Genomic DNA, 27,983 nt, shown 5'->3' on the forward strand with positions numbered 1-27,983 from the left:
TATATATAAACACAGATCTAAATAGGTAGCCAAAGACACACCCGTTTTGCGGTGCATGCCAACGGCGACGCTAAGCTAGGGAGGTCAAACTCGTCCGCGCATTCCAGGTGTGTGGACGAAAAAAAAAAAAAACACGAATGCCAGCAAATTGAACTGCATACAGTTGTATACAACGCTGTACAATCACAACAAGGTAATAACCTTTCACGTGTAAAAATATTTTCTGTACTGCTTGTAGACGTTTTGGCATTGACAAAAAAAGTAAACCTCGTGAAAATCGGTTGAGAATTGAGCAAGTTTCGACTGAATGACAATGACTCATGCATTAATTGCCTTTCATGTACCTCCCTAACATGGCCACCATGTTGGCATGTCTGTGAGCTGGGTTGCTACGGCGCGTTGGCGCGTAAGAATCCAATCCTATGTCACTTGAAAGGCAGCTGCCTAGGAGGAGCCAGGTCCTACGACACTTGCCATTGTGTGTCGTGGCAGCTGCCTCGAATATCGCAGATGGCCCTTCATAAGTTGATTTTGGGTGATGTTTGTCAAAATAGTTGGTTGTGTGGCTAGAGCCATTTCGACTTCTTCCCAACATGGCGTGCGGATACATCGTTTACCGAAAAACCCCAATAGAGGATGCCCGTGGGCGGTTGTATCAATCAAAATGTAATTAAATAAAATTTAGCATAATTACTTGAAACAGATGAATGACGCATTTATTTTATTTCATAATTTTTATTTTTTTTTAAAGGAAAGTGGGATCGCCAATGAAAAGGTTTTTTAAACCTGTCGTTTATTTCAGGGGTTACGTTCTAGAAAACCCCCACAATAAATGAACTCTGCAAAGTAGTGACCAGTTATTTGTGACATCATTACACAAATTTCTAAGTTTCATATATACAGTTCGATGCCAAAACGTGATTATTTAAAGAGGTGCAGGTAATTTCAGGTGCAGGTAAATGCAGCCCTATGGGGGCACAAGTCAGTGCAAACTGTTGGCCGGTCCCAAGCCCGGATAAATGCAGAGGGTTGCTTCAGGAAGGGTATCCGGCTTAAAACCTTGCCAAACGAATATGAGCGTTCATCCAAAGAATTCCATACCGGATCGGTCGTGGCCCGGGTTAACAACGTCCGCCACCGGCGGCGTTGGAAATTCAGCTATTGTGGGTCGAAGTCAAAAGAAGAAGAAGAGGTGGAAAGCGGGTTCTTCGGCAGAAAGAGAAGAGGAAAACACAGAGCCTAGAACTGAATGTGTGGACTTTGAATGTTGGGACTATGACAGGAAAATCTCGGGAGTTGGTTGACATGATGATTAGGAGAAAGGTTGATAAATTGTGTGTCCAGGAGACCAGGTGGAAAGGCAGTAAGGCTAGAAGTTTAGGGGCAGGGTTTAAATTATTTTACCATGGTGTAGATGGGAAGAGAAATGGAGTCAGGGTTATTTTAAAAGAAGAGTTGGCTAAGAATGTCTTGGAGGTGAAAAGAGTATCAGATCGAATGATGAGGCTGAAATTTGAAATTAAGCTAAGCCACTAAAAATTAGTGGTAGGGGAGAGTGTGGCAAGACAGCATAGGATGGTGGTGTGTAAGATGACTCTGGTGGTGGGGAGGAAAATTAGGAAGACAAAGGCAGAGAAGAGAACCATGTGGTGGAAGCTGAGACAGGACGAGTGTTGTGCAGCTTTTCGGGAAGAGGTGATACAGGCTCTCGGTGGACGGGAGGAGCTTCCAGAAGACTGGACCACTGCAGCCAAGGTGATCAGAGAAGCAGGCAGGAGAGTACTTGGTGTATCTTCTGGCAGGAAAGGAGAGAAGGAGACTTGGTGGTGGAACCTCACAGTACAGGAAATCATACAAGGAAAAAGGTTAGCTAAGAAGAAGTGGGACACTGAGCGGACCGAGGTGAGGCGAAAGGAATACATTGAGATGCGACACAGGGCAAAGGTAGAGGTGGCAAAGGCCAAACAAGAGGCATATGATGACATGTATGGCAGGTTGGAAACTAAAGAAGGAGAAAAGGATCTATACAGGCTGGTCAGACAGAGGGATAGAGATGGAAATATGTTGACTGGTGCCAGCAGTGTGCTTGCTAGATGGAAGGAATACTTCGAGGAGTTGATGAATGAGGAAAATGAAGGAGAAGGGAGAGTAGAAGAGGCAAGTGTGGTGGACCAGGAAGTGGCAATGATTAGTAAGGGGGAAGTTAGAAAGGCATTAAAGAGAATGGAAAATGGAAAGGCAGTTGGTCCTGATGACATTTCTGTGGAGGTATGGAAGCATCTAGGAGAGGTGGCTGTGGAGTTTTTGACCAGCTTGTTCAATAGAATTCTAGCACGTGAGAAGATGCCTGAGGAGTGGAGGAAAAGTGTGCTGGTGCCCATTTTTAAAAACAAGGGTGATGTGCAGAGCTGTGGGAACTATAGAGGAATAAAGTTGATGAGCCACACAATGAAGTTATGGGAAAGAGTAGTGGAGGCTAGACTCAGGACAGATGTGATGATTTACGAGCAACAGTATGGTTTCATGCCTAGAAAGAGTACCATAGATGCATTATTTGCCTTGAGGATGTTGATGGAAAAGTACAGACAAGGTCAGAAGGAGCTACATTGTGTCTTCGTAGATCTAGAGAAAGCCTATGACAGAGTACCCAGAGAGGAACTGTGGTACTGCATGCGGAAGTCTGGAGTGGCAGAGAAGTATGTTAGAATAATACATGACATGTACGAGGGCAGCAGAACAGCGGTGAGGTGTGCTGTAGGTGTGACAGACGAATTTAAGGTGGAGGTGGGACTGCATCAGGGATCAGGCCTGAGCCCCTTCCTTTTTGCAGTGGTGATGGATAGGCTGACAGATGAGGTTAGACTGGAATCCCCGTGGACCATGATGTTTGCAGATGACATTGTGATCTGCAGTGAAAGAAGGGAGCAGCTGGAGGAACAGTTAGAAAGATGGAGGCATGCACTGCAAAGAAGAGGAATGAAGATTAGCCAAAGTAAAACAGAATATATGTGCATGAATGAGAGGGGTGGTGGGGGAAGAATGAGGCTACAGGGAGAAGAGATAGCAAGGGTAGAGGACTTTAAATACTTGGGGTCAACCGTCCAGAGCAATGGTGAGTGTGGTCAGGAAGTGAAGAAACGGGTCCGAGCAGGTTGGAACGGGTGGAGGAAGGTGTCAGGTGTGTTATGTGACAGAAGAGTCTCTGCTAGGATGAAGGTCAAAGTTTATAAAACAGTAGTGAGGCCAGCCATGATGTATGGATTAGAGACAGTGGCACTGAAGAGACAACAGGAAGCAGAGCTGGAGGTGGCGGAAATGAAGATGTTGAGGTTCGCTCTCGGAGTGAGCAGTTTGGATAAAATTAGAAATGAGCTCATCAGAGGGACAGCCAAGGTTCGATGTTTTGGAGACAAAGTTCGAGAGAGCAGACGTCAATGGTTTGGACACGTCCAGAGGAGAAATAGTGAGTATATTGGTAGAAGGATAATGAGGATGGAGCTGCCAGGCAAGAGAGCTCGAGGAAGACCAAAGAGAAGGTTGATGGATGTCGTGAGGGAAGACATGATGGCAGTTGGTGTTCGAGAGGAGGATGAAGGACATAGGCTTACATGGAAAAGGATGACGCGCTGTGGCGACCCCTAACGGGACAAGTCCAAAGGAAAAGAAGAAGAGGTAATTTCATTTGTCCGCTTGAGGTCACCATCCATACACTCCACACAGGCAGACACCCTTTAAAGGTGGGTGCTCCACATCAATGACGTGACCATCAGCCTATGCGGACATGGTTGTGTTCAGGCGATTTCCTGGCTTAAGCGTTGGCACCCATTCCTCACAATGACAGTCCTGCCAATTTAGTCAAGCGAAAAGCATTGTGGGAAACCAGAATTCATTATTGTCATGTTTTTAACTACTGTACTGTAGTTGTAGAAAATCAATCTAAATGTTGCTCTCTTTTTTGTTTTTGTTTCTGTCATTATTGTTATGAGCTTCACTGTGGCATTAGCTATTCGTTGGGCTCAGGTGGATATTTGTGAATTTATTTCATAAAACACTTGACCGTGGCCTGTGTTTTAAACAGCGACTTTTCAGTCATGTTCTTTGTCTTCTCAAGTAATTTGGTGACTTGCCAAAATTAGGAGATGTGATTACTCAGCAAGGTTTCTTTTTCTGATGAGAATAAGAGCCCAATTGAACTGATGTGAGTCATTGCTGCCAGATTAAAATCATATTGCCAATGAAGCTTACTTTATCAGAGATCTGCAGGTGAGTAACTGCACTAACTGACCAATAAAAAAATGGCAATGCACTGAATCTGCAATAAGTGAATCGCAATATAGCAAAGGATTACTTAAACTTATTTATAAAAAGAGAGGCATTGTTGGCAACAGTTACCCCTCTCCGCTCCGCTAATGTTACACAGTCAACTCACAAGTCATCATAGCAGTGACTGGAGTCGACTCAAGTCCCGTCTCAGATATTGTTTTAACTTTTCATAAATTCAATGTATTATATGGCGTTAATTGACAACGTTTTTGTACATTGATCCAAAACCATCACTTGTGAGGAAAATAAAAGAAATAAAAAACGCCATGTTTGTTCGCTGAGTAATTGTATCGTCAAAGAAAGCAAGCTTTAGATGGTCAATAATTTGTAAAAATAACAGACCATGTGGAAACTGACCAATTGTATAGATTTGTGAAAAAATATGGAATTGACCGAATTTCGACATTGGAGATTTCCGCTGATATGCATTATTTTATGGGGAGATTAGTCTGTCCAATCCATTGACTGCATATTTTGAAATTGGGGGTTTATGGACAATAATGGCAAAAATACAACCATTTCTTGTTTTGGATTAAAGTAGTTTTATGCGTCTGTGTGTTATAGATCACCCGTCAACATGGCTACGAAGAATGGACTTATAACTTCTTCATTCAAGGTGGTGAAGAAAGCAACAAATGTAGCAAAGCGGGATGAGAGGCCACCTCCTCCACCACAAAGTTTGTATACTTTTCCTTTGTGTTTGTTTTTTCCCCACCAGGTTCAACGTCGCTGAGAGACATGAGAAATCTCATGACAATGGGAAAGTTTCTCATTCAAACGAGAAACTTTCTCATTACAATGAGAAACCTTGTTCGAATGAGAAACTTTCTCATCCTAATGAGAAAGTATAGTCCATTTCATGTGTGCATGTATAATACATTATACATTTTGGTTTGCATTTCTGTGTGACAATGACAGTGCAGGACTTAGTTCAGTTATATTTTCACTTGGGACTTTATTATAAGGACATTGCTGCTTTACTTGGAGAGACATTTAAAAGGAATTTTGAAGTCTTGTAGTCTGGTCCAGCTCAAGGAATACACCACTTTGGCTTGTGTCGTTAATTTTATCCATGAACGTTTACAAACATCTAGCCATCTCTGCGGGTACAGGTGGATGGACACAAAATTGCAAGGAGGATGGATTTCACGTCAAGAAAACCGGTGCGCTTAATTTGAAAAGAATTTGACCCAAGAGGTGTTGAACTCAGAAGAAGAAGACGCCTCCATCGCCGAAGCTATTTCGCAAAAGGTCCCAGTTACATTTGGCATTTCGACTCCTATGACAAACTGAAACCATTTGGTATATGTATTAACGACCGCATTGACGGGTTTTCCCGGAAAATAATCTGGAGGAATGCGTTCACCACCAGCAGTGACCCAAAAATCGTTGGAGGCTACTACATGGAGGCATTCCACAGATTAAGTGGGAGTCCAAGGATTGCCAGAGGCGACCGGGACACGGAGAATGTTAAAGCCAGAGACTTTCAGCGATATCTCCTTTGCAACATTCACGACGGCACCAGTGTTGACAGTTACATCGAAGGCGCAAAGCACAGCTAATCAGCGCATCGAGCGTTGGTGGGGCTTCCTCAGAAGGGAATCAATTGAATTCTACATATCTCTCTTTACTGACCTGAAGGACCGTGGTTTGTTCAACGGGACGTTTTTGGAAAGAAATCTCATTCAGTTCTGCTTTCTGGGCATAATTCAGGAAAGATGTGTAATTTAATGTTCCATTTTCCTCTTAAATTATTGTGCGGCAAATTATTTTTAACATTCTCCAATGAGAAGACTGTAAAATCTCGTAATTGTTGCCATCCCCGCAGTGCCTCACAATAATAATTCATAATGAAGCAAAAATGTCTTTTTTTATTCTTTTTTTTTTTTTTTTTGCATAGAGGCATAAGCCACATAGGTCTCCCTACTGTTAATGTGTCAAAAATACACTGCACCCGATTGGGACGCCCATCAGTATTAGAAAGAAACCAACAAAGCTGTGATCTCCTACAAAATAGCAATCATAACATATAATGAAAATGCTTACGGTGTAGGCCTATTTCTCAAGGATCCACAACAACAACAGTTACATTAACGAAGTAGTCACATTTGTATGTATATGTATGTATTGAAAGTAGACCTCAGATGCACTTGCAATCAATTCAGTGATTTTGACCTCTCGCGTTCCCCAAATAAAGGGTGCAGTGACCCCGGCAATGTATTTTGAGCACAACACTTGTCCTTTTTCACGTCAGGTCCGGAGCTGTTCATGGTGCTGACACGTCAAAAGCCGTACATCCAATTCTCTGCTCTTGGACATTTTATTTCATGTGATTCTTTTTTCATTTAGTTAATAAAAAAAAAAAAAACAGCAATCTTTAAATGAATTAGCTCAAGACATAACCAAAATGACCCACACAACATGAATAATAAGGTGTTCTCTTACTATCTATAATGTAGCCTATCATCCCCCCCAGGATGAATTAGATGAGACCATCCGTGTGTGGGATGCACACGTCATCAGACTATCGAAGAATGCCAGGGTACCAACTGGCCATCCCCAAATCATGTACCTGTTCCCAGAACCCTACTTAACTTTATGACTGGATATCACCAGTGGACAGAGCTGATGTACAGTTGTGTTGGAGTGACTGCGGATTTCGCCCAGCCGTGCCATGTGACACAGACATCTACAACATATGCAATATTATGATGGTGGAGTCACAGATGCATCTTCCAGCTGATGCTTATCAAGCATTGGATCGATACCTGCGCTTGAGGCACAAGATGACAACCGTCCTCTAATTTGAGACGTCACTACATTAGAACTCCTGAACTGAACATTTGATAAGACTGTATTCACAGTCCATCATGGCGTACTGCAGGGGTGTCAAACTATGTATTTGTTGCGGGCCACACTGTATTTGTGGTTTCCCTCAGAGGGCCATTATGATTGTGAATACCCATTAATGTATAATCTCCTCATATTAGTAGTTTTGAAATCAGAAGTCAGTAAAAAAAAATATATATATATGATTCAGTTTATTTTAAAAAAAAGGGGCATTAGCAACACAAAAAAATGCTTTCTATACCTCAACATTATAAAGGCAATTTGCAATTTTGGTATTTTAGTAAGAAACATTGAAGTCGAGATACATGATTTGTTTTCGCGGGCCACATAAAATGATGTGGCAGGCTAGATCTTGTCCCGGGCCTTGAGTTAAACACCTGTGGTGTACCGCAATTGTAATTACTTTTTCTGATTAAATCTGTAGAAGCTTGGTTTGGAACTTTGAGCTGATTGTTACTATGTGCACACACTGGTTATAGAACTTGGCAGATAAGCTGTGTCTAGGACAGTAGAAGCCATGAATATTTTCAATTTGTTGTACAGTATTTGCATATAGAGTAGGAACAGTATTGTCATGGATGTTTTGCTTTACCTTGGTCATGAACAGGTCATGAATTATCTCTTGATCGACCATTACTGTCCACAGCTTTCTCATTTGTGAACTCCGTTTTTAAATCAGCATTCAGTACTTTTGGTTCCATGAAGACAGTAAGAACGTCATCAACTATGTTTACGCGTCTTAATTTTACATTTAACTTCTTCCTTAGTGGAGTCTAGTGATGCTGAAGCACTGCTTGATGACACAGGCCCAGTGTTCGGTGTAGAGTCCTGCAAGATAAACAAACACTATCTACAGTGCTGTGGAAAAAGGTCAGGTCAGGTGTCACACACAATCCGAGCCCCATCACATTTGTTATTCAACAATCTGGAATATGCCTATACATAACATGCTAGTTTCTTTTTTTTTTCTCCAAGATGCTCTTTGTCCCAAACAAACAGTGTTTTCATATTTTCCGTCTAATAAATCAGAGTGTTTTAGTCCGTCTTCGTCATGTCTACATGTTCCAAGACGCAGATACAGTCGCAAGCTTCTGCTCGACATCTGCAGAACTACTTTCACGGAGTTAAACTCTATTCTCACTGAGGTGCTACAGAACTGCGGGTTGCTCCGGGTGCCTACAACAGCTGCGACCCCCACTCCTGCGTCGCGCCCAGAGTGGAGGTGCCACGAACGGCGAAGGAGGAAGCAGAAATGGGGCAAGCGCGGAGGTATCCGAGCTTGGCTAGCGGCTAAACCACACAAGCCGGGTATTCCCTCCATCGTGTTAGCCAACGTACGCTCTCTGGACAACAAGCTGAATTACGTTCAACTGCTCTACTCTACCGTGGGAGAGTGCTGTGTTTTTGTATTTGTGGAAACATGGCTTAACAGCAGCGTTCCAGACAGCACCATTCAGCTTGACTGGCTAGCATGCTACCGAGCGGACAGAACTCTTGCCGGAGGGAAGACTCGCGCCGGCAGACTGTGCGTTTACATCAATGACGCCTGGTGCAGGGACGCTATCTTGGTCAGTCAACACTGTACTGTTCTGGAGTTTATGGCTCTGAAGTGCTGGCCGTTTTATTTACCGAGGGAATTCACTGCCATACTGCTTGTGGAAGTCTATATGCCTCCAAACTCCAGCAATAACAGGAGTGAGGCACTAAATGAGCTATATCATATCAGTGAACAGCTGACGGCCCACCCAGATGCTTTCCTCATCGAAGCTGGGGACTTTAACAATGCTGACCCCAAGGCTGTGTTTTCTAAACTGTACTCAAACATTGACTTTTCAACACAGGGAAATAACACTCTGGACAATGTTTTTACCCCCCTGAAAGTGGCCTACAAGGCCATTTCCCTCCCCCACCTGGCGCATCAGACGATCTCACTGTTATGCTAATGCCAGCTTACAGACCACTGGTTAAAGTCTCCCAACCAGTTAGGAAAAAGGTACGAATGTGGCCAGAAGGGTCCCTTGAAGCACTTAATGACTGTTTTGCCACCAAAGACTGGGCCATGTTCAAACAGTCTGCCACCTACAACTCCATCACAGACCTTCAGGAGTACACAGAGACTGTTACTGCCTACATCAGCAAGTGCATGGATGATGTCACCACCACTAAGTCCATCACTGTCCATGCCAATCAGAAGCCTTTTAGGTCTGGGGATGAGGAGAACCTGAGGACAGCTAGGGCCAATATGCCCTGTGGCATCAGGGAGGTCAAGAGGGAGTAGTCCAGGAAGATCACCACCGGTTCAGTGACAGCAGTGACACCAGGAGTCTGTGGTGAGGTATTCAGACCATTACTGACTATAAACCCTCACCACAGAACTGAAACAGCTCCACCTCCCTGCTAAATGAGCTGAATGACTTATTTGCTAGCTTTGAGGCACACAACAGCGCCCTTGCACACAAGACTTCACCCCCTCCTGTTGACCAAGTGCTGACACTGACCCGGGACAGCGTGAAAATGTCTCTCGATAGGATCAACACATGACAGGGAGACCGCAGGCAGTACGGGTCGGAAGCAACACATCCAGTACCATCACTCTGAGCATGGGGCCCCCTGAAGGTTGTGTGTTGAGCCCTCCTCTTCACCCTGCTGACCTATGACTGCACACCAACATACAGCTCCAACTTCTTCATCAAGTGTGCAGGCGACACAACTGTGGTGGGTCTCATCAGCAACGGGGACAAGACAGACTACAGGAGTGAGGTGGAGCCGCCTGGCCGGGTGGTGCATAGACAACAATCTCTCCCTGAACGTGGAAAAAACCAAGGAGATTGTTGTTGGACTTCAGGAGAGCGCACTCCCAGCATGCTCCCTGAACATCAACGGTGCTGCGGTGGAGAGGGTCCTGCAGGGAGTTCCTAGGAGTGCACATCACCGTGGACCTCTCCTGGGGCCTCATGTACAAAAGGTGCGTACGCACGAAAATGTGGCATCCATTCTTTTTCATGGTAAAGTTCAGATTTATTAAGAGTGACATGACCGTGGAAATGTGCAGTCCCTCACACCAGCTGCATGGCTGGTGTACGCACGTTTCTGCAGCTTTTGGTGCTTTGACGACACTTAGAGGTGATGCTGCGAAACTGTTCTCATAAATCTGCACGCTCACTCAGGGCGTTAGTTCAGTAGCTGCCTATTCCGTTGAATTCAGGATACTTGCGGGTGAATGCGGGTGGGGTGATGCTGCGCTTAGGGGGATTATTCTAAACTGACTTTTGGAACAATTTAAAGACGAGCTCGCTGCCCGGGACGGGCCCTCCTGTTTCTCGAGGTTCTCATAGCACTTACCATTCGTCTGGATAACAGACTGCGAGAGAGAGCACGAGAGAGGGGGGTCCGAGTGCGCAAGATCACTCCCACCATGAGCACCGCGCTGTCAGAATCTCACCCGCCTTCTGCACCTCCGATTGCCCCCCCCACACACACACACACACTGGACCTGAGAACCCATACAAATTGGTCACACTCGACTAGAGCCCAGGAACCTCAGCTTCGTGTCATCCAGTGGCTGTGCATTTATTGTGGTCAATCAGGTAATTTCATTGCCACTTGCCCCCTGCGACCAAAAGGCCAGGCTCGCCATGGTCTGAGAGCGCCGTGGTGAGCCAAACCACCATTTCCCCTAGCTCTTCCTCCCGTATGACCGTCCCTGGCCATTTCTGTACCCCACCGCCCATATGACTGTGCAATTAATCTGCTGCCGGGGGGCCCTCTTCCCTCCAGCCGTCTCTTCAAGCTTTCCAGACCTGAGAAAAAGGCAATTGAGGTCTATATCCATGACTCTCTGGCTTCCGGACTCATTCGGCCTTCCTCGTCTCCAGTAAGGGACCACTCTCCGCCCCTGTATCGACTACCGTGGACTCAATGACATCACCGTGAAAAATAAATCTCCACTTCCCCTCATTGACCCCTCATTTGAACCCCTCTGTAACAACCAGATATTCACCAAATTGGACCTACGAAATGCCTACCACCTTATCGGTATCCGAGAGGGGGATGAATGGAAAACTGCTTTCTATACCCCTCTCGGACACTTTGAATACCAAGTCATGCCGTTCGGATTAACCCAACGCCCCCGCTGTCTTCCAAACCTTCATCAATGGACGTCCTCCGCAATATGTTCAACCGGTTTGTTTTTGTTTATTTGGACGACATTCTCATTTTCTCACGCTCCCTTGAAGAACATTGCAGTCATGTACGCCAAGTCCTCCAGCGCCTCCCTGAAAACCGCCTGTATGTCAAACCCGAAAAGGATGAATTCCACCTCTCCTCCGTACACTTACTAGGTTACATCATCTCCAAAGGACAACTACAGCCCGACCCTGCCAAGATCCAAGCAGTCGTGCTCTGGCCCGCTCCCACCAACAGCAAAGAACTATGTTTCCTTGTATTCGCCAACTTCTACCGTTGTCAGGGTTATTTTAACCAACACATTTGCACCAAGGAAAGAGACAGAAGTAAGAAATCAAGAAACCTAAGTTAAGTAACTTGTAAGTAAGTGAGAGCAGCTACAAGAACAAACACCGTGCTTATCTCTCCCAACTCCTCTGAGGTCCCTGTCCTTGCGCAGCTCTTTTTATTAAGGCTTGTGTAGGTGGTATCACATTCCATGACCTTTTAAGGATGTGGTCGATGCCTGGGGGTTTTATTGCCTTGCGGAATGTGCATTGTAGCACTCTTCTCAACTGCTCCTGCTTCGAGTGAACAAGGGTGCTATCATCTCAATGCAGTTACAGCAACAATGTGTTTTTATGCAATAATATAATTTTTTTTTCCATCAACCGTCACTTCATCCCCAATTACAGTAAAGTCGCAATCCCTTTCACTAACCTCACACCACCAGCTCTTTGTTTCAATGGACCCCGGTAGCATCCCAAGCCTTCGACCAACTCGAGACCCTTTTCACCACTACTCCCATCCTCCGACATCCCGACCCCTCCCTCCAGTTCGTGGTGGAGGTTGACGCCTCGGACACTGGGGCAGGGGCCGTTCTCTCTCAGTGGTACCCCTCATCCCAAAAACTTCATCCCTGTGCTTTATTTTCCCGTCGACTATCTCCCGCTGAACAAAACTATGACGTTGGCAACCGAGAGCTGTTGGCCATCATTTGGGCATTGGAAGAGTGGAGGCACTGGCTGGAATTGAATTACCATTTATTATCTGGACTTATCAAAAAAATCTTGCTTACTTCCGTTCCGCCAAACGCCTTAACCCCCGACAAGCTCGCTGGGCCCTCTTCTTGAGCAGATTCAATTTCAGTCTCTCCTTCCGTCCTGGATCTCGAAACAGCAAACCTGATGCCCTGTCTCGGATTTACTCATCCCCCGCCAGCCCTGAAGAACCGGAATCCATCCTTCCTTCCTTGTGCGTCATTGGGGCGGCCACTTGGAAGATTGATCAGGTGGTTAAGGAGGCTCAAAAGACTCAGCCGGATCGCAAGACCAGGCCTCCGAACGGTCTGTTCGTACCCGATTCTGCACGCTCTGACATCCTTCAGTGTGCCAACAAATCCAAACTCATCCCGGCATCACCCGCACCATTCAGTTAATCCGGCAGCACTTCTGGCGGCCCAGCCTTGTTAAAGACACCCGGGAGTTCGTCCAAGCCTGTTCTGTCTGTGCCCGAGTGAAGTCTTCACACCTCCCCCCAGCTGGTCTGCAGCTTCCCTTGCCTATCCCAAGCCGCCCTTGGTCCCACATTACTCTGGACTTTGTTTCCGGCCTACCCCCCTCTGAAGGTAACTGTCATTCTCACTATTGTCGATCGCTTTTCCAAATATGTCCATGACGTACCCCTCCCCAAACTACCATCTGTCTTCAAAACTGCAAAGCTCCTTGTCCAGTATGTCTTTAGACTCCACGGTATCCGCATCGACAATGTCTCCGACCGAGGTCCTCAGTTCTCATCCCTGGTCTGTAAGGAATTCTGTAAAGCGGTGGGCGCAGCAGCCAGCTTGTCCTTGAGATATCATCTGCAGACCAACGGCCAGACCGAGCGGGCGAATCCTGGAATGGGCCCTCCGCTGTGTTGCCGCACGCAACCCCTCCTCCTGGAGCTCATTCCTCCCGTGGATTGAGTACACCCACAACTCCCTCACCAGCTCTGCTCCCGGTATGTCCCCGTTCATGGCTTGCTACGGTTTCCAACCTCAATTATTTAGGGTAATGGAGCAGCCGGTGGCGGTTCCCGCGGTTAAGGAGCGTCTCAAAAGGGTCCAGGCCGTGGGGAAAGACGTCCGGGCGGCCTTGACCGCAGAAAGAAACAAACTGCTTGCAGACCTTCATCGCTCTCCTATACCTGAGTACAAGTTGGGTCAGTCCATTTGGCTTTCTTCCCATGACCTCCCGCACCAGACGGAATCCCGCAAACTCACTCCACGCTTCATTGGTCCTTTCCCTATTACAAAATGTATCAATCCCACATCTGTTCAACTGAAACTTCTGCAGTCTCGAAAAATTCATCCTACATTCCATGTGTCACTACTCAAGTCTGTCTCCACCTGCGCTCTTAGCCCTCCGGCAGTGCCCCCTCCAACCCCCCGTGTCATCGACAACCATCCGGCCTTCACGGTTTTGCGCATCCTTGATGTGAGGCCCAGGGGGAGGGGTTACCAGTACCTGGTAGACTGGGAAGGGTATGGTCCGGAGGAGCGTTGCTGGATTTCCCGTAAACTGATATTGGATGACTCCCTTCTTTGTGACTTTTATGCAGCTCACGTGGGGAAACCTGGTTGGACGCCAGGGGGCGTCCGTTGAGATGGTGGTACTGTCATGAGCAGTGCCCTGCAGTCCTTTTTGTTGGAGCCTGGGGTTGCTTTGTGCTCCTCTCGCCCTCTCTCTCTCTTCACAGTAATCAGCACCACCTCGGCCGCACACCAGTCATCAATCAGCCCTCATCACCTGCATAAAAGCCTGCCAGATCCCGGAAACTCTCGCCGGAGTATTAACGCTCTCTTGCGGTACAACGGCTCGCAAGCATCGAGTAAGCCACGCCACTTCTTGTGATTTTTCTGACCTCTGTGTTTCTCCTTCTCCTCAGTGCTCCCTTCATGTCCCTCGTCGAGTTGACTTCTTCCACAACGCCGCCAAGCCAGCCGCCTGTCCTCGCCACCGCCTGCCACACGTTCCCTGCCTCAACAACCCGCCAGCATATCTCAAGGACCATCTCCATTCCCCTTTTTTCAATAAACTTTTCATCACAACCTCTTAGCCTCCGCCTGCTCTTGGGTCCCGTCTGAATCAACTCGTGACAATTAGCCTGTCAACAACTTACACTATTGGAGGAAAAAAAAGAACGATGAACTAGTTCATTTTGGGACCACTTAGTTCCAAATTTTTAATTATGAAGTATGCACTGAACTAGTTCATGCTCAGTATAGTCACTGTGTGACATATGACACATGCGAGTTCCGCCACCCTCTCAGCCAATCAAATCTGCATCGCACGAGCGGTAATTACTGGAATCACTGACTGCGCACAGACCAGAGAGAAAAGGAGAGAAAGAGAGAGCGAGAGCGCATGTAAGTTGAATTAAAGATGGTGAAAAAAAATTACAGACAATAGTATACTTACGAACTCTCCTCTTGTGGACATGTCCAAACCATCGAAGTCTGCTCTCTCTAACATTATCTCCAAACGTCTAACCTTGGCTGTCCCTCTGATGAGCTCATTTCTAATTTATCCAACCTGGTCACTCCTAGAGCGAACCTCAACATCTTCATTTCCACCACCTCCAGCTCTGCGTCCTGTTGTCTCTTCAGTGCCACTGTCTCTAATCTGTACATCATGGCTGGGCTCACCACTGTTTTATAAACTTTGCCCTTCATCCTCACAGAGACTCATCTGTCACATAGCACAGCTGACACCTTCCTCCACCCGTTCCAACCTTCTTGGACCTGTTTCTTCACTTCCTTACCACACTCACCATTGCTCTGGACTGTTGACCCAAGTATTTAAAGTCCTCCACCCTTGCTATCTCTTCTCCCTGCAGCCTCACTCTTCTTTCTCCACCCCTCTCATTCATGCACATACATTGTCTTACGTCGGCTAATCTTCATTCCTCTCCTTTCCAGTGCATGGCTCCATCTTTCTTATTGTTCCTCCACCTGCTCCCTGCTTTCGCTACAGATCACAATGTCATCTGCAAACATCATGGTCCACGGGGATTCCAGTCTAACCTCATCTGTCAACCTAGCCATCACCACTGCAAACAGGAAAGGGCTCCGAGCTGATCCCTGATGTAGTCCCACCTCCACCTTAAACTCGTCTGTCACACCTACAGCACACCTCACCACTGTTCTGCTGCCCTCATACATGTCCTGTATTATTCTAACATACTTCTCTGTCACTCCAGACCTCCCCATGCAGTACCACAGTTCCTCTCTGGGTAGTCTGTCATATGCTTTCTCTAGATCCACAAAGACACAATGCAGCTCTGCCTGACCTTCTCTGTACTTTTCAATCAACATCCTCAAGGCAAATAATGCATCTGTGGTACTCTTTCTAGGCGTGAAACCATACTGTTGCTCGCAAACTCTGTCCTGAGTCGAGCCTCCACACTTGGCTCCTCTACTCTTCCTTCTCTCTCATTTTCCTTATTCATCAACTCCTCAAAGTATTCTTTCCATCTATCCAGCACACGACTGGCACCCGTCAAAACATTTCCATCTCGATCCTTAATCACCCTAACCTGCTGCACATCCTTCTCATCTCTAGCCCTCTGTCTAGCCAACCTGTATAGATCCTTTACTCCTTCTTCAGTGTCCAACCTGGCATACATGTCATAATATGCCTTTTGTTTGGCCTTTGCCACCTCTACCTTTGCCCTACGTCACATCTCAATGTATTCCTTTCCCCTCTCCTCGGTCTTCTCTGTGTCCCACTTCTTTTTAGCTAACCTCGTTCCTTGTTTGATTTCCTGTACTTTGAGGTTCCACCACCAAGTCTCCTCTTATTTTCTACCAGAAGATACACCAAGTGCCTGTCTCTCTGATCACCTTGGCTGTTGTGGTCCAGTCTTCTGGAAGATCCTCCTGTCCACCTAGAGCCTGTCTCAGCTCTTCTCAAAAAGCCGCACAACACTCTTCCTTTCTGAGCTTCCACCACATGGTTCTCTGCTCTGCCTTTGTCTTCTTAATCTTCCTCCCCACAACCACAGTCATTTTACACACCACAATCCTGTGCTGTCTACCCACACTCTCCCCCACCACTACTTTACAGTCACTAACCTCCTTCAGATGTAATCCACCTGCGTGCTTCTACCTCCGCTGTAGGCCTGTTCCTGCCTCTTCTAGAAAAAAAGTGTTCACTCCAGCCATTTGCATCCTTTTTGCAAAGTCTACCACCATCTGTCCCTCCAAGTTCCTTTCCTGGATACCGTACTTACCCATCACTTCTTCATCACCGCTGTTTCCTTCACCAACATGTCCATTACAATCTGCACTAATTACGACTCTCTCTCTGTCTGGGATGCTCAGAACTTCTTCGTCTACCTCCTTCCAGAATTTCCCTTTCACCTCTCGGTCACATCCTACCTGTGGGGCATAGCCGCTAATCACATTATACATAACACCCTCAATTTCAAGTTTCAGCCTCATCACTCGATCTGATACTCTTTTCACCTCCAAGACATTCTTGGCTAACTCTTGTTTTAATATAAGCCCTAGTCAATTTCTCCTCCCATCTACACCATGGTAAAATAATTTAAACCCTTAAACCCTGCCCCTAAACTTCTAGCCTTAATGCCTTTCCACCTGGTCTCCTGGACACACAATACATCAACCTTTCTCCTAATCATCATGTGAACCAACTCCCGAGATTTCCCAACATTCAAGGTCCCCACATTCAATTCTAGGCTCTGTGCTTTCCTCTTCTCTTTCTGCTTAAGAACCCACTTTCCACCTCTCCTTCGTCTTCGACCCACAGTAGCTGAATTTCCACCGGCGCACTGGAGGTTAACGGTACCGGGGGCTGGCGTAGTTTATCTAGGCCACGACCGATCTGGTGTGGAATTCTTTGGATGAACGCTCATATTTGTTTGGCAAAGTTTTAAGCCGGATGTCCTTCCTGACGCCAACCTCTGCATTTATCCGGGCTTGGGACCGGCCTACAGTTTGCACTGGCTTCTGCCCCCCATAGGGCTTTTTTTTATTTCACATAGCTCTTTGATACATATCATTGGATTGTATAGATGTTCATAAAGTTGTGGCAACGGAGTTTACTATATACAGTATGTATGAATATGATCTTGTTGTGATTGAATTCTCTCTGAATTATACTATACTTTATATGAAACAGATACAGAAACTCCATCACCCCGACATGAAGACCAACAGAAACTGAGACAGTTTGACCTGGACTGGAGATATGGGCCCAGTACAGGTAACGGTTACATTTATTCATAGTGTAGCATATTTCTTTTTAAAAGTATAAAACAGTTGCAGATAAATGTGTAGTTCCATGAATTAATCACAGATTAGCAGGGAAGAAAAAGTACTAACATGTAGCGTAAATCCATCACAAAAAACTAGGGAAGGAAATCAAAAACCGGTTCCTGTTGAGAACTGGTTCTCAAGTTAACGATTCTTTGGAATCGTTCCCCGAATTACTAAGTAGGGTTGGGAAAATGAATCAGCTCAGTCAACCACAACAATTGGTCAACAAAAACATTTCTGCCTCGAAACAATAAATAATAAGAATAAAACCATACTTGCCCGCCCAGACATTTATTGAAGATGTTCGTGCGGAGTCTAAGTAACTTGGTTGAAAGAGAGGAATACAGAGAAAGAAAAAAGAGGTGGTTGCTTTAAACTACTAAAGGACTAAAATAAAGTTGTATGTAATTATTGCATAGCGGAGCTGGGGTAGCTTGGAGAGAAAACATCCACACAAGAACTTGCAACAGTTTTTATTTCTCCTTCGCTGATTTAATATAACCTACCATCGCTAGTTAAAACATACTGTATGGTCTTTGTAGATTACATTCTGTAGTGAATTCACTTTGCGGATATCGCTGTGTGTGAGTGCCTGTCTCATGTCTTTCACAAAGATTAGCTCACGGCCGTGGCCATGATATGAAATGTTAGAAGTAATATCACCTGGGAAAGAAAAATTGTGCAACAGTAAAGTAACATCAAAAATGCCGGCAAAAAACAATAGGTTACTCAGCAGCATTCAAAAGAAAGGTGATTGCAGTGGCTGAGACATTGGGCAACAGAGAAGCTGGTAGGAAATTTGATGTCATCAGTGAGGAAATGTATCAGGAAGACACCAGAGGAAGGAAGACATACAGAAACTTTTGGAATCAGATTCTGACTTGTCATTCAATTGATTTTAGGGGCACAGCAAATATGTATGTAATCTGTAAATTCCCTCTTTTTAACTTTTGTTTTACTGCAAAATCTTACCTCGTGAATTCATCTTATTTCTAGTGAAAACATCTTACCGTACTTATTTTAAGACTGTTTTGGTCTGCTCGTTCTGCATTAAAATAAGCGTTTACTACTTTTAAATGATCTGTTGTGATACGGGTGTGATCCCCTATATTTTTTAAGGTTATTTGCATATGCATGTGGAGAAACAGATGGATGTATGCCCACACATGAAAGTATGCGCATGCACACCTACTTTTAAAGACATCTCATAAAACCTGATAGCATCTCCGATAAAAATCCAAGCTACCTCATAACACTGGCAAAAAGAATTAGCTGATACTGCCCCTGGGGAGGGATGAAACTAAAGACTCATTTAGCAAACCATTGTCTTTCCCTCAGAATGTAAACATTTTATGATGTGTCGCAACCTGATTTGCTGTGAAATTCGGCCTAATTTGTTTGTCATCAAAACAAAAATATTTGTCTGCCATGTTTCCCACCAGAAAAAAAGTAGATGATCATGTGCCCCAACAAAACCGGAGTGCCTTTATTTATTTTCCAAATGATTCGTTTTTATTCCCATTTATATGACTCATGACATTTTTCCTGCCCAAGGTATCAGCAGGCTTCAAAGATGGGACAGGGCAAAGATTCATGGTTTGAATCCACCTGAGGACATCCGAGACTTGCTGCTGCTAAAACAAACTGATCAAGAGGACAAGTTGAGGTGAAACACACATTTGTGCATTTGTGAGTTCTGCTAATCACTTTTGAACATGAACAGATATTTTTTTTATCCATCCATCCATTCTCTGAACCTCAGGTGTGCTGGTGTCTCTCGGCTGACTTTGGGCAAGAGGTGGGGTATATCTTGGATTGGTCGCCAGCCAATCACAGGAATATTTTTTTACCAGCATATAAAAAACTAGATTTTTTTTGTACCCATTCGTCACCTCTACCCTGTAACAAAGGTTTTTGATCTGTTGAACAAATTGTTTCGTGGAAGAAAATACAAGTTTGAATAATAGTTGCATGGTTGTTATCACGTCTGCCTCACATTTCTGAGGTTTGGGGTTCGGATCTTGGCTCAGGCATCTTTGAGTGCCTAAAAAAACCACTACATAAGTTTAATGCATCCATCCATCCATCCATTTTCTGTACCGCTTATCCTCACTAGGGTCGCGGGCGAGCTGGAGCCAATCCCAGCTTTCTTCGGGCGCGAGGCGGGGTACACCCTGAAGTGGTCGCCAGGCAATTGCAGGGCACACACAGACAAACAACCATTCATATTCACACCTACGGGCAATTTAGAGTCTTCAGTTAACCTACCATGCATGTTTTTGGGATGTGGGAGGAACCCGGAGTACCTGGAGAAAACAGTGTAACGCATAATTATTATTATTTTCATTACTGTATTCCTGTGTTTGAGTTTGCAGGTTTTCTACATGTACTCTGGCTTCCCATCACATTCTAAAAAAAAACGTGAAATGAAAACTTTAAATTGTCATTGATTTGAAATTGAGTGTGAATGCTTGTTTGCCCTATGAGGTTGCCTTGTGAGGTTGCACTTCGCTTTTTGCCCAGTCTTCTGGGATTGACTCCAGCTCACCTGCGACCTAAATCAGGACAAGGGGTATAGAAAATGGATGGATTGTATGAATATTATTATGATCAGAAAATGAAAAATCTACATCAGAGGTCATCAACGTGGTGTTCTAGTGCCCAAGGACCACATGGGTAGTCAGTGTAAATTTGGAACTGACAATATTACAAAAAACAACAACAACAAAAAACAGTCTATTACTACAATGTCAGTATTGTGTGCTTGACCAAACCAATATATGGAATGACAATGAGGACATGAGTTACTCCAAATAATTTACATTTTTTATTTCAGAATCGTGTATCTGGTAGCCCTTTGCGTCAATCAGTATCCTAGAAGTAGCTCTTATGAAAAGTTATGAAAAGGATGGTGACCCTTGATCTACATCTATCCATGTTCCATACTTCAAATCATTTTCAGGGATTTGAGGTTTAAACGTAGGTACTTACATTTTGCCCGAAATCACCTGAACAAATCTAAAATTAAACACAGGGCTAACGCTTATAGACAAACAGTGTGGCAAAATACCTGTGACACAAACAATCTGAACTAATCAGCCACAATGCTGGAATGTTTTTGTAAAATGAAAATGAATGTCTTTGAGATTTGACACACCACAGAGAAGAGTGTTATGAACAACCCTGCCAAATTTGCATGTTTAAAAACACCAGTTTGGAACATTCCACAGGTGAACAAGGTTATTGGAAACAGGTGAGCGTCATTCCCGAAAGGCTCAGTTTTTCAGAAGCAAGGATGGGGCAATGGTCACCTTTTTGGAGCGAGGTTCACCTTCTCTCCATGACATGCGTGCCCTCATGGCCAACAGCGACTTGCTCTACAGCAGCCACACCAGCTCGAAGCTCCGGTCCACACACTGGCTGTCAAATTGGACTTTAAAAAACAAAATTCACCCCTCCTCGGTATTGTTTTTCTCTGCACTCAAGGCCTCGCCTGCAGACTATGCAGGCGAGGCAAATGGCTGTCGTGAACACTTTTTTCCAGAAGAGGCACGAACATAGGGTGACCTACAAGAGCGGAGGTAGAACCACGCAGGTGGATTACATCTTGTGCAGACGATGTAATCTGAAGGAGGTTACCAACTGTAAGGTAGTGGTAGGGGAGAGTGTGGCTAGACAGCATAGGATGGTGGTGTGTAAAATAACTGGTGGTGGGGAGGAAAATTAAGAAGACAAAAGGCAGAGAAGAGAACCATGTGGTGGAAGCTGAGACAGGACGAGTGTTGTGCAGCTTTTCGGGAAGAGGTGATACAGGCTCTCGGTGGACGGGAGGAGCTTCCAGAAGACTGGACCACTGCAGCCAAGGTGATCAGAGAAGCAGGCAGAGTACTTGGTGTATCTTCTGGCAGGAAAGGAGAGAAGGAGACTTGGTGGTGGAACCTCACAGTACAGGAAATCATACAAGGAAAAAGGTTAGCTCAGAAGAAGTGGGACACTGAGAGGACCGAGGAGAGGCGAAAGGAATACATTGAGATGCGACACAGGGCAAAGGTAGAGGTGGCAAAGGCAAAACAAGAGGCACATGATGACATGTATGCCAGGTTGGACACTAAAGAAGGAGAAAATGATCTATACAGGCTAGCCAGACAGAGGGATAAAGATGGGAAGGATGTGCAGCAGGTTAGGGTGATTAAGGATAGAGATGGAAATATGTTGACTGGTGCCAGCAGTGTGCTTGCTAGATGGAAAGAATACTTCGAGGAGTTGAATGAGGAAAATGATAGAGAAGGGAGAGTGTGGTGGACCAGGAAGTGGCAATGATTAGTAAGGGGGAAGTTAGAAAGGCATTAAAGAGGATGAAAAATGGAAAGGCAATTGGTCCTGATGACATTCCTGTGGAGGTATGGAAGCATCTAGGAGAGGTGGCTGTGGAGTTTTTGACCAGCTTGTTCAATAGAATTCTAGTGCGTGAGAAGATGCCTGAGGAATGGAGGAAAAGTGTATTGGTGCCCATTTTTAAGAACAAAGGTGATGTGCAGAGCTGTGGCAACTATCGAGGAATAAAGTTGATGAGCCACACAATGAAGTTATGGGAAAGAGTAGTGGAGGCTAGACTCAGGACAGAAGTGAGTATTTGCGAGCAACAGTATGGTTTCATGCCTAGAAAGAGTACCATAGATGCATTATTTGCCTTGAGGATGTTGATGGAAAAGTACAGACAAGGTCAGAAGGAGCTACATTGTGTCTTCGTAGATCTAGAGAAAGCCTATGACAGAGTACCCAGAGAGGAACTGTGGTACTGCATGCGGAAGTCTGGAGTGGCAGAGAAGTATGTTAGAATAATACAGGACATGTACGAGGGCAGCAGAACAGCGGTGAGGTGTGCTGTAGGTGTGACAGACGAATTTAAGGTGGACGTGGGACTGCATCAGGGATCAGCCCTGAGCCCCTTCCTTTTTGCAGTGGTGATGGATAGGCTGACAGATGAGGTTAGACTGGAATCCCCGTGGACCATGATGTTTGCAGATGACATTGTGATCTGCAGTGAAAGCAGGGAGCAGCTGGAGGAACAGTTAGAAAGATGGAGGCATGCACTGGAAAGAAGAGGAATGAAGATTAGCCGAAGTAAAACAGAATACATGTGCATGAATGAGAGGGCTGGTGGGGGAAGAATGAGGCTACAGGGAGAAGCGATAGCAAGGGTGGAGGACTTTAAATACTTGGGGTCAACCGTCCAGAGCAATGGTGAGTGTGGTCAGGAAGTGAAGAAACGGGTCCAAGCAGGTTGGAACGGGTGGAGGAAGGTGTCAGGTGTGTTATGTGACAGAAGAGTCTCTGCTAGGATGAAGGGCAAAGTTTATAAAACAGTGGTGAGCCCAGCCATGATGTATGGATTAGAGACAGTGGCACTGAAGAGACAACAGGAAGCAGAGCTGGAGGTGGCGGAAATGAAGATGTTGAGGTTCGCTCTTGCAGTGACCAGGTTGGATAAAATTAGAAATGAGCTCATCAGAGAGACAGCCAAGGTTCGATGTTTTGGAGACAAAGTTAGAGAGAGCAGACTTCAATGGTTTGGACACGTCCAGAGGAGAAATAGTGAGTATATTGGTAGAAGGATGATGAGGATGGAGCTGCCAGGCAAGAGAGCTAGAAGAAGACCAAAGAGAAGGTTGATGGATGTCGTGAGGGAAGACATGATGGCAGTTGGTGTTCGAGAGGAGGATGAAGGAGATAGGCTTACATGGAAAAGGATGACGCGCTGTGGCGACCCCTAACGGGACAAGCCGAAAGGAAAAGAAGAAGGTGTCGCTAGCTTGCCAACTGCACATCGCAATTGTGCTCAAATTTTTATATAGTGGGGGAAGAGCAACTCATGCCTGGGCCCACGGTTTAGCCACGCCCAAAAAATCAAGAAAACGGTGAAATGGTGAAAAAACGTTTTAATACTTTTAAGTAGTACATACTGTAGTTCTCTTTGCACATTTTCAGCACTCATCTTCTAACATGTATAATGTATTTCGAAACAAATCTCTGAATTCACTTAACAGGGTCTTTAAAATTTGATTTATTCTCCATTTTTTGTCAGCATTTCAAGCCCTTTCTATGTTAATGAGATACATTTTTGTAGAAACTTATGACGTCACACCTCTCAATTGCAGTTATTGTATTTGTTTTTCAGTTTATGGAGCGAATATCCTTTGTGATGATGACTCAAGAAGAAGAAAACTTGAGGATCAAGGAGCGCTCAAGTTGTATGTTTGCAAATTATTATAGTTACATCCACTACTGGCCACAACATCGTAACTGTCATGACCGTGTCTCCAGGTGTCAACACTGCTGCTTTGCCAATCAGAACACAGAATCCCAACCTCTTCTCTTCCATACAGGGAATAAAATAACAAGAAGAATCTAAATGTTCCCGTGTGTTTGTTACAGTAGAATAGAGCAAGCATATTAGCCACAATAGGCTCAATTAAAGGAGCTAAGTTTGAGTTTTCATTGATGCTGTGAGAAGAGTTTTTACTCAACAATACATCCATCCATCTACTTTGGCTTATCCAGGGTGGGGTCACAGGGGCAGCAGCCAAAACAGGGAAGACCGGACTTCCCTACCCACCGCCACTTCGCCCAGCTCTTCCGGGGAGATCCCGAAGTGTTCCCAGGACTGATGAAAGACACTGGGCCACTTCAGAAAGTCAAATATCCTAACCACCTGCCACCAAGGAGCTTTTTAACCACCTCAGTGACCTCAATCCCAGAGATAGAAGAACCCACCTCAGAGTGTCCAAACTTGTTTCCTCATGGGAAGGCGTGTCGGTGGACTTGAGAAGGTATTCGAGGTAAGTATTCGGCCCACCTACTCACAACATCCCGAGTTGAGGTCAGCAGCATACCGTCTCCACTATACACAGTGTTAACGGTGCACTGCTTTCCCCTCCTGAGACGCCTCGACGTCGTTTTCCATGGCCTCACCGAACTCCTCCTACGCCCAAATTTTTGCCTCAGCGATCACCAAAGCTGCATTCCGCTTGGCCAGCCAGTACCCATCAGCTGCCTCCTGCCAAAAAGGCCCGATAGGACTCCTTCTTTAGCTTGACAGCATCGCTTACTGCTGGTGTCCACCAACGGGTTTAGGCATTGCCGCCCACGACATGCAGTTGCTTCCTTACGGCCACAGCTCCGGTCAGTTGCCTCAACAATGGAGGCACAGAACATGGCCCACTCCTCCCACAGGTGGTGAGCCCATGGTTAGACTCCACGGTCTTCATTTTGTTTTTTCTTCAGCCATTCAGAGGTGGACTTGTTGGTGTGTTTTGGATCATTGTCCTGGACAGTTTGACATTAAGATGTGGGCTATGCATTAACTGGGCTGCAGGTCATTTTTATTGAGACATTAAATGCAGACGGCACTCATTAAAGCTTTGCTTTTAGAGTAGGCCTAAGCTAATAAGTGTAAATGAAAGCCAACAGACCTCTCAGCAGCAATGCATTTATTTGCTGTGTTCATTTAACCTAAACAATCATATGGATAATATTTTTCAATAAGTGTTGATTCAAATGATTTGTTCATTCATACCAAATAATGATTATATCGTCATTCCAATAAAATATGCAGATGCTTTCCCCGATACTCTTAAACACATTCCAGATTTACCCAAAGGAAAAAAATGCTAATTATATTAAATGTGGTTAAATGTTGGTTATGGGATTATTTAAAGATTTGATCTTTATTTAAGAAAATGTACGAAAAGTCCCAAACAGGATTAGAGATCCTTTCTACTTTGCAAATGATCAAAGTGTGTGAATTCAGAAACATTGTTTGTGTGTGTGGTGTTTTTAAGGAAAACCTTTAAAGATAATGGTTTGTATGGTTGACTTTCTGAAGTATATTTCAATAGTACTGAAACCAGACCTCCGTTGAGAGGGTCAAAGGGTGGGAGTCCAACAATCTTTTGTTTGCACGTCTAAATCCCAGGACATCTTTAAATCAGTTATATGGATAGTGGGGTTTCCGGCTAATCCTTGACCGAAACCTGACCGGTATGTACAACCGGGGTCAGGTCATCAGAGAGGACTGGTTTTCATTATCGCAACCAAGGGCCCCAGGGAGGGGGGAAATTGACAGAGTAAAAGAGACACCCGCAGGGGAGTGCAAGTCCAAATATGGTCATGAGGAACGGCCCTCTCACGGGTGCCCCAAGGAGGGGTTAATTCCACACCCAGAAAATTAAACCTTGATAAACTGAGATCCAGGGGGTTTTCGGGGGCTTTTTCGTCGTTCTGACCACGAAGCAGCTGCTATGACACGAAGGCCTGTTCAATAAATCGAATTAGCCCAAACGGTAAGTGTCTCGAAGTCTTCATTCAACCCATGCCAGACGGAAGTCGAAGTTCTCCCAGGAGATCAATCGACTCGGAAGCACAGGTGCAAGAAAATGAACCATCCATCCATCCATTTTCTGAGCCGCTTCTCCTCACTAGGGTCGCGGGCGTGCTGGAGCCTATGTCAGCTGTCATCGGGCAGGAGGCGGGGTACACCCTGAACTGGTTGCCACCCAATCGCAGGGTACATACAAACAAACAACCATTTGCACTCACAGTCACGCCTACGGGCAATTTAGAGTCTCCAATTAATGCATGTTTTTGGGATATGGGAGGAAACCGGAGTGCCCGGAGAAAACCCACGCAGGCACGGGGAGAACATGCAAACTCCACACAGATTGAACCCGGGTCCTCAGAACTGTGAGGCTGACGCTCTAACCAGTCGGCCACTGTGCCGCCGAAAATGAACCACACTTGCCAAAATACTCTCACTCTCTATCTCCTCACAACCCCATTTTGAAGCACAATGATGCATCTTATATAGCTAGTATGGCGCCAAACCACTCAAATCTGTCAAACCTGTCAAGCTGTCATTGGCTCATGGCTTTTCAACACATTCTGCGCTTCGAAACATTTTGAAGGAATGAAGCTCGAAGCGAAACAGCGGTGACGTTCGAAGCTTCGAACGTCATCGGTGTCGAGTGGGCAGCCAAGCCACATATAAGCGATGGTGCAAAAGGTTGTAATTGGCTTATGTTGCTGGGTTCATGTGATTGAGCTTAGCCCCAGTTTCAATTCCTTGTTCAACCACCAGAGGTCGACAAACCAAATTTAGATCATGACGTATGAGTCGCCAGGTCAAGCGTAAGTCTTCTTAAATATCTTAATACTATTAAACCCCTTGTCATAGTAAACAAACACATACTGAAGTCAACTGCTTATAATCATTTGTTTGATTTTATATCCTTGAGATAATTTTGATGTTCTCTGTGATGTTATAATTCAGATGTTCTTTTGGAAATCATTGATAAAAAGTACATCAAGCCTAATAAGGCTGTTATATATTATTCTTACTTTTGTATTACTATTATGCAATGCTTTGGAACAGCTTGTATGCAAAGACTGTAACCTGTGTAAGGTTGTCTCTCTCAGGCAACGAAGCACACGAATGCTAATGTAATGTAAGCACGGACCTGTACGGACCTGTTGAAATGCATGAGAGAATTGTATTCACAAGAATGTATATACAATTAACTGACAAATAACATATACACATGTATTGCAGAATGCTTAGAGATTAACGTGATGTGATAAAGTGTATTGGTTGTGTTCAAGACGTATGAAATATGCTTGTCATTGAATGAATTTATTGAAGAACCTACAAGACATATGAAATATGCTTGTAGTCGATTGTATTTACTGTGAACCTATTTTGGGTGAGCAAAAAGGAGGTCAAAGTCAGGACATTGAATGAGTAATAAAGTAATAGGTGCTTTCAACTAAGGTCAAAGTCAGGACACTTAATGAGTAATAGAGAAATAGGTGCTTTCGACTCATGTCAAAGTCAGGAATAATAGAAAAACATGGCAGGAACCGAGGTTATAAGAACCCCTCACACTGACAAACGGGGCTCCTTATTCTCTCGAGGTAGGGAGACACACGTTCTTTTTCCATCGCAATGATCAGGGACTGGCTGGCAGGAGGACTTCATTTTTGAATCTTCCTCTTTAATTGGGAAAGACTAAAAGAATATCGTAATAAGGTAACTAATAGAACCCCTATTGACTTTGCGTAGACAGGAAAAAGAGCTAGTCAGCTGTCCAGAGATTCGTACGTTCCAAATTATCTTATTATTAATTGGCATTACGGCTCCGTAGGACTTGATCACTCCTTAAAGCTCACTCAAAAGGTAAAGACTTGTTTTATGACTTATTACTTTTAAACTACTTCTATTTCTTTTCATTTTTATTATTCTTATTATTGTTCATTTTATATGACAAAC

The 27,983-nt window shown here is 44.9% G+C and overlaps 1 protein-coding gene across 1 annotated transcript; it reads left to right on the forward strand.

Annotated features, from left to right (window-relative positions):
• The first annotated feature begins 13 nt into the window (after positions 1–13).
• Positions 14–27,983, forward strand: pold4 (DNA polymerase delta 4, accessory subunit). The gene is made up of 6 exons (XM_061678386.1): positions 14–193; positions 4,888–5,000; positions 17,523–17,606; positions 19,214–19,325; positions 23,838–23,910; positions 23,984–27,983. Exons 2-5 carry the CDS (start codon positions 4,901–4,903, stop codon positions 23,860–23,862), a joined length of 321 nt encoding a protein of 106 aa, XP_061534370.1. The 5' UTR covers positions 14–193; positions 4,888–4,900; the 3' UTR covers positions 23,863–23,910; positions 23,984–27,983.

This window comes from Phycodurus eques, chromosome 6, assembly GCF_024500275.1.
Source record: "Phycodurus eques isolate BA_2022a chromosome 6, UOR_Pequ_1.1, whole genome shotgun sequence".
In the NCBI taxonomy this organism is placed as follows: domain Eukaryota; kingdom Metazoa; phylum Chordata; class Actinopteri; order Syngnathiformes; family Syngnathidae; genus Phycodurus; species Phycodurus eques.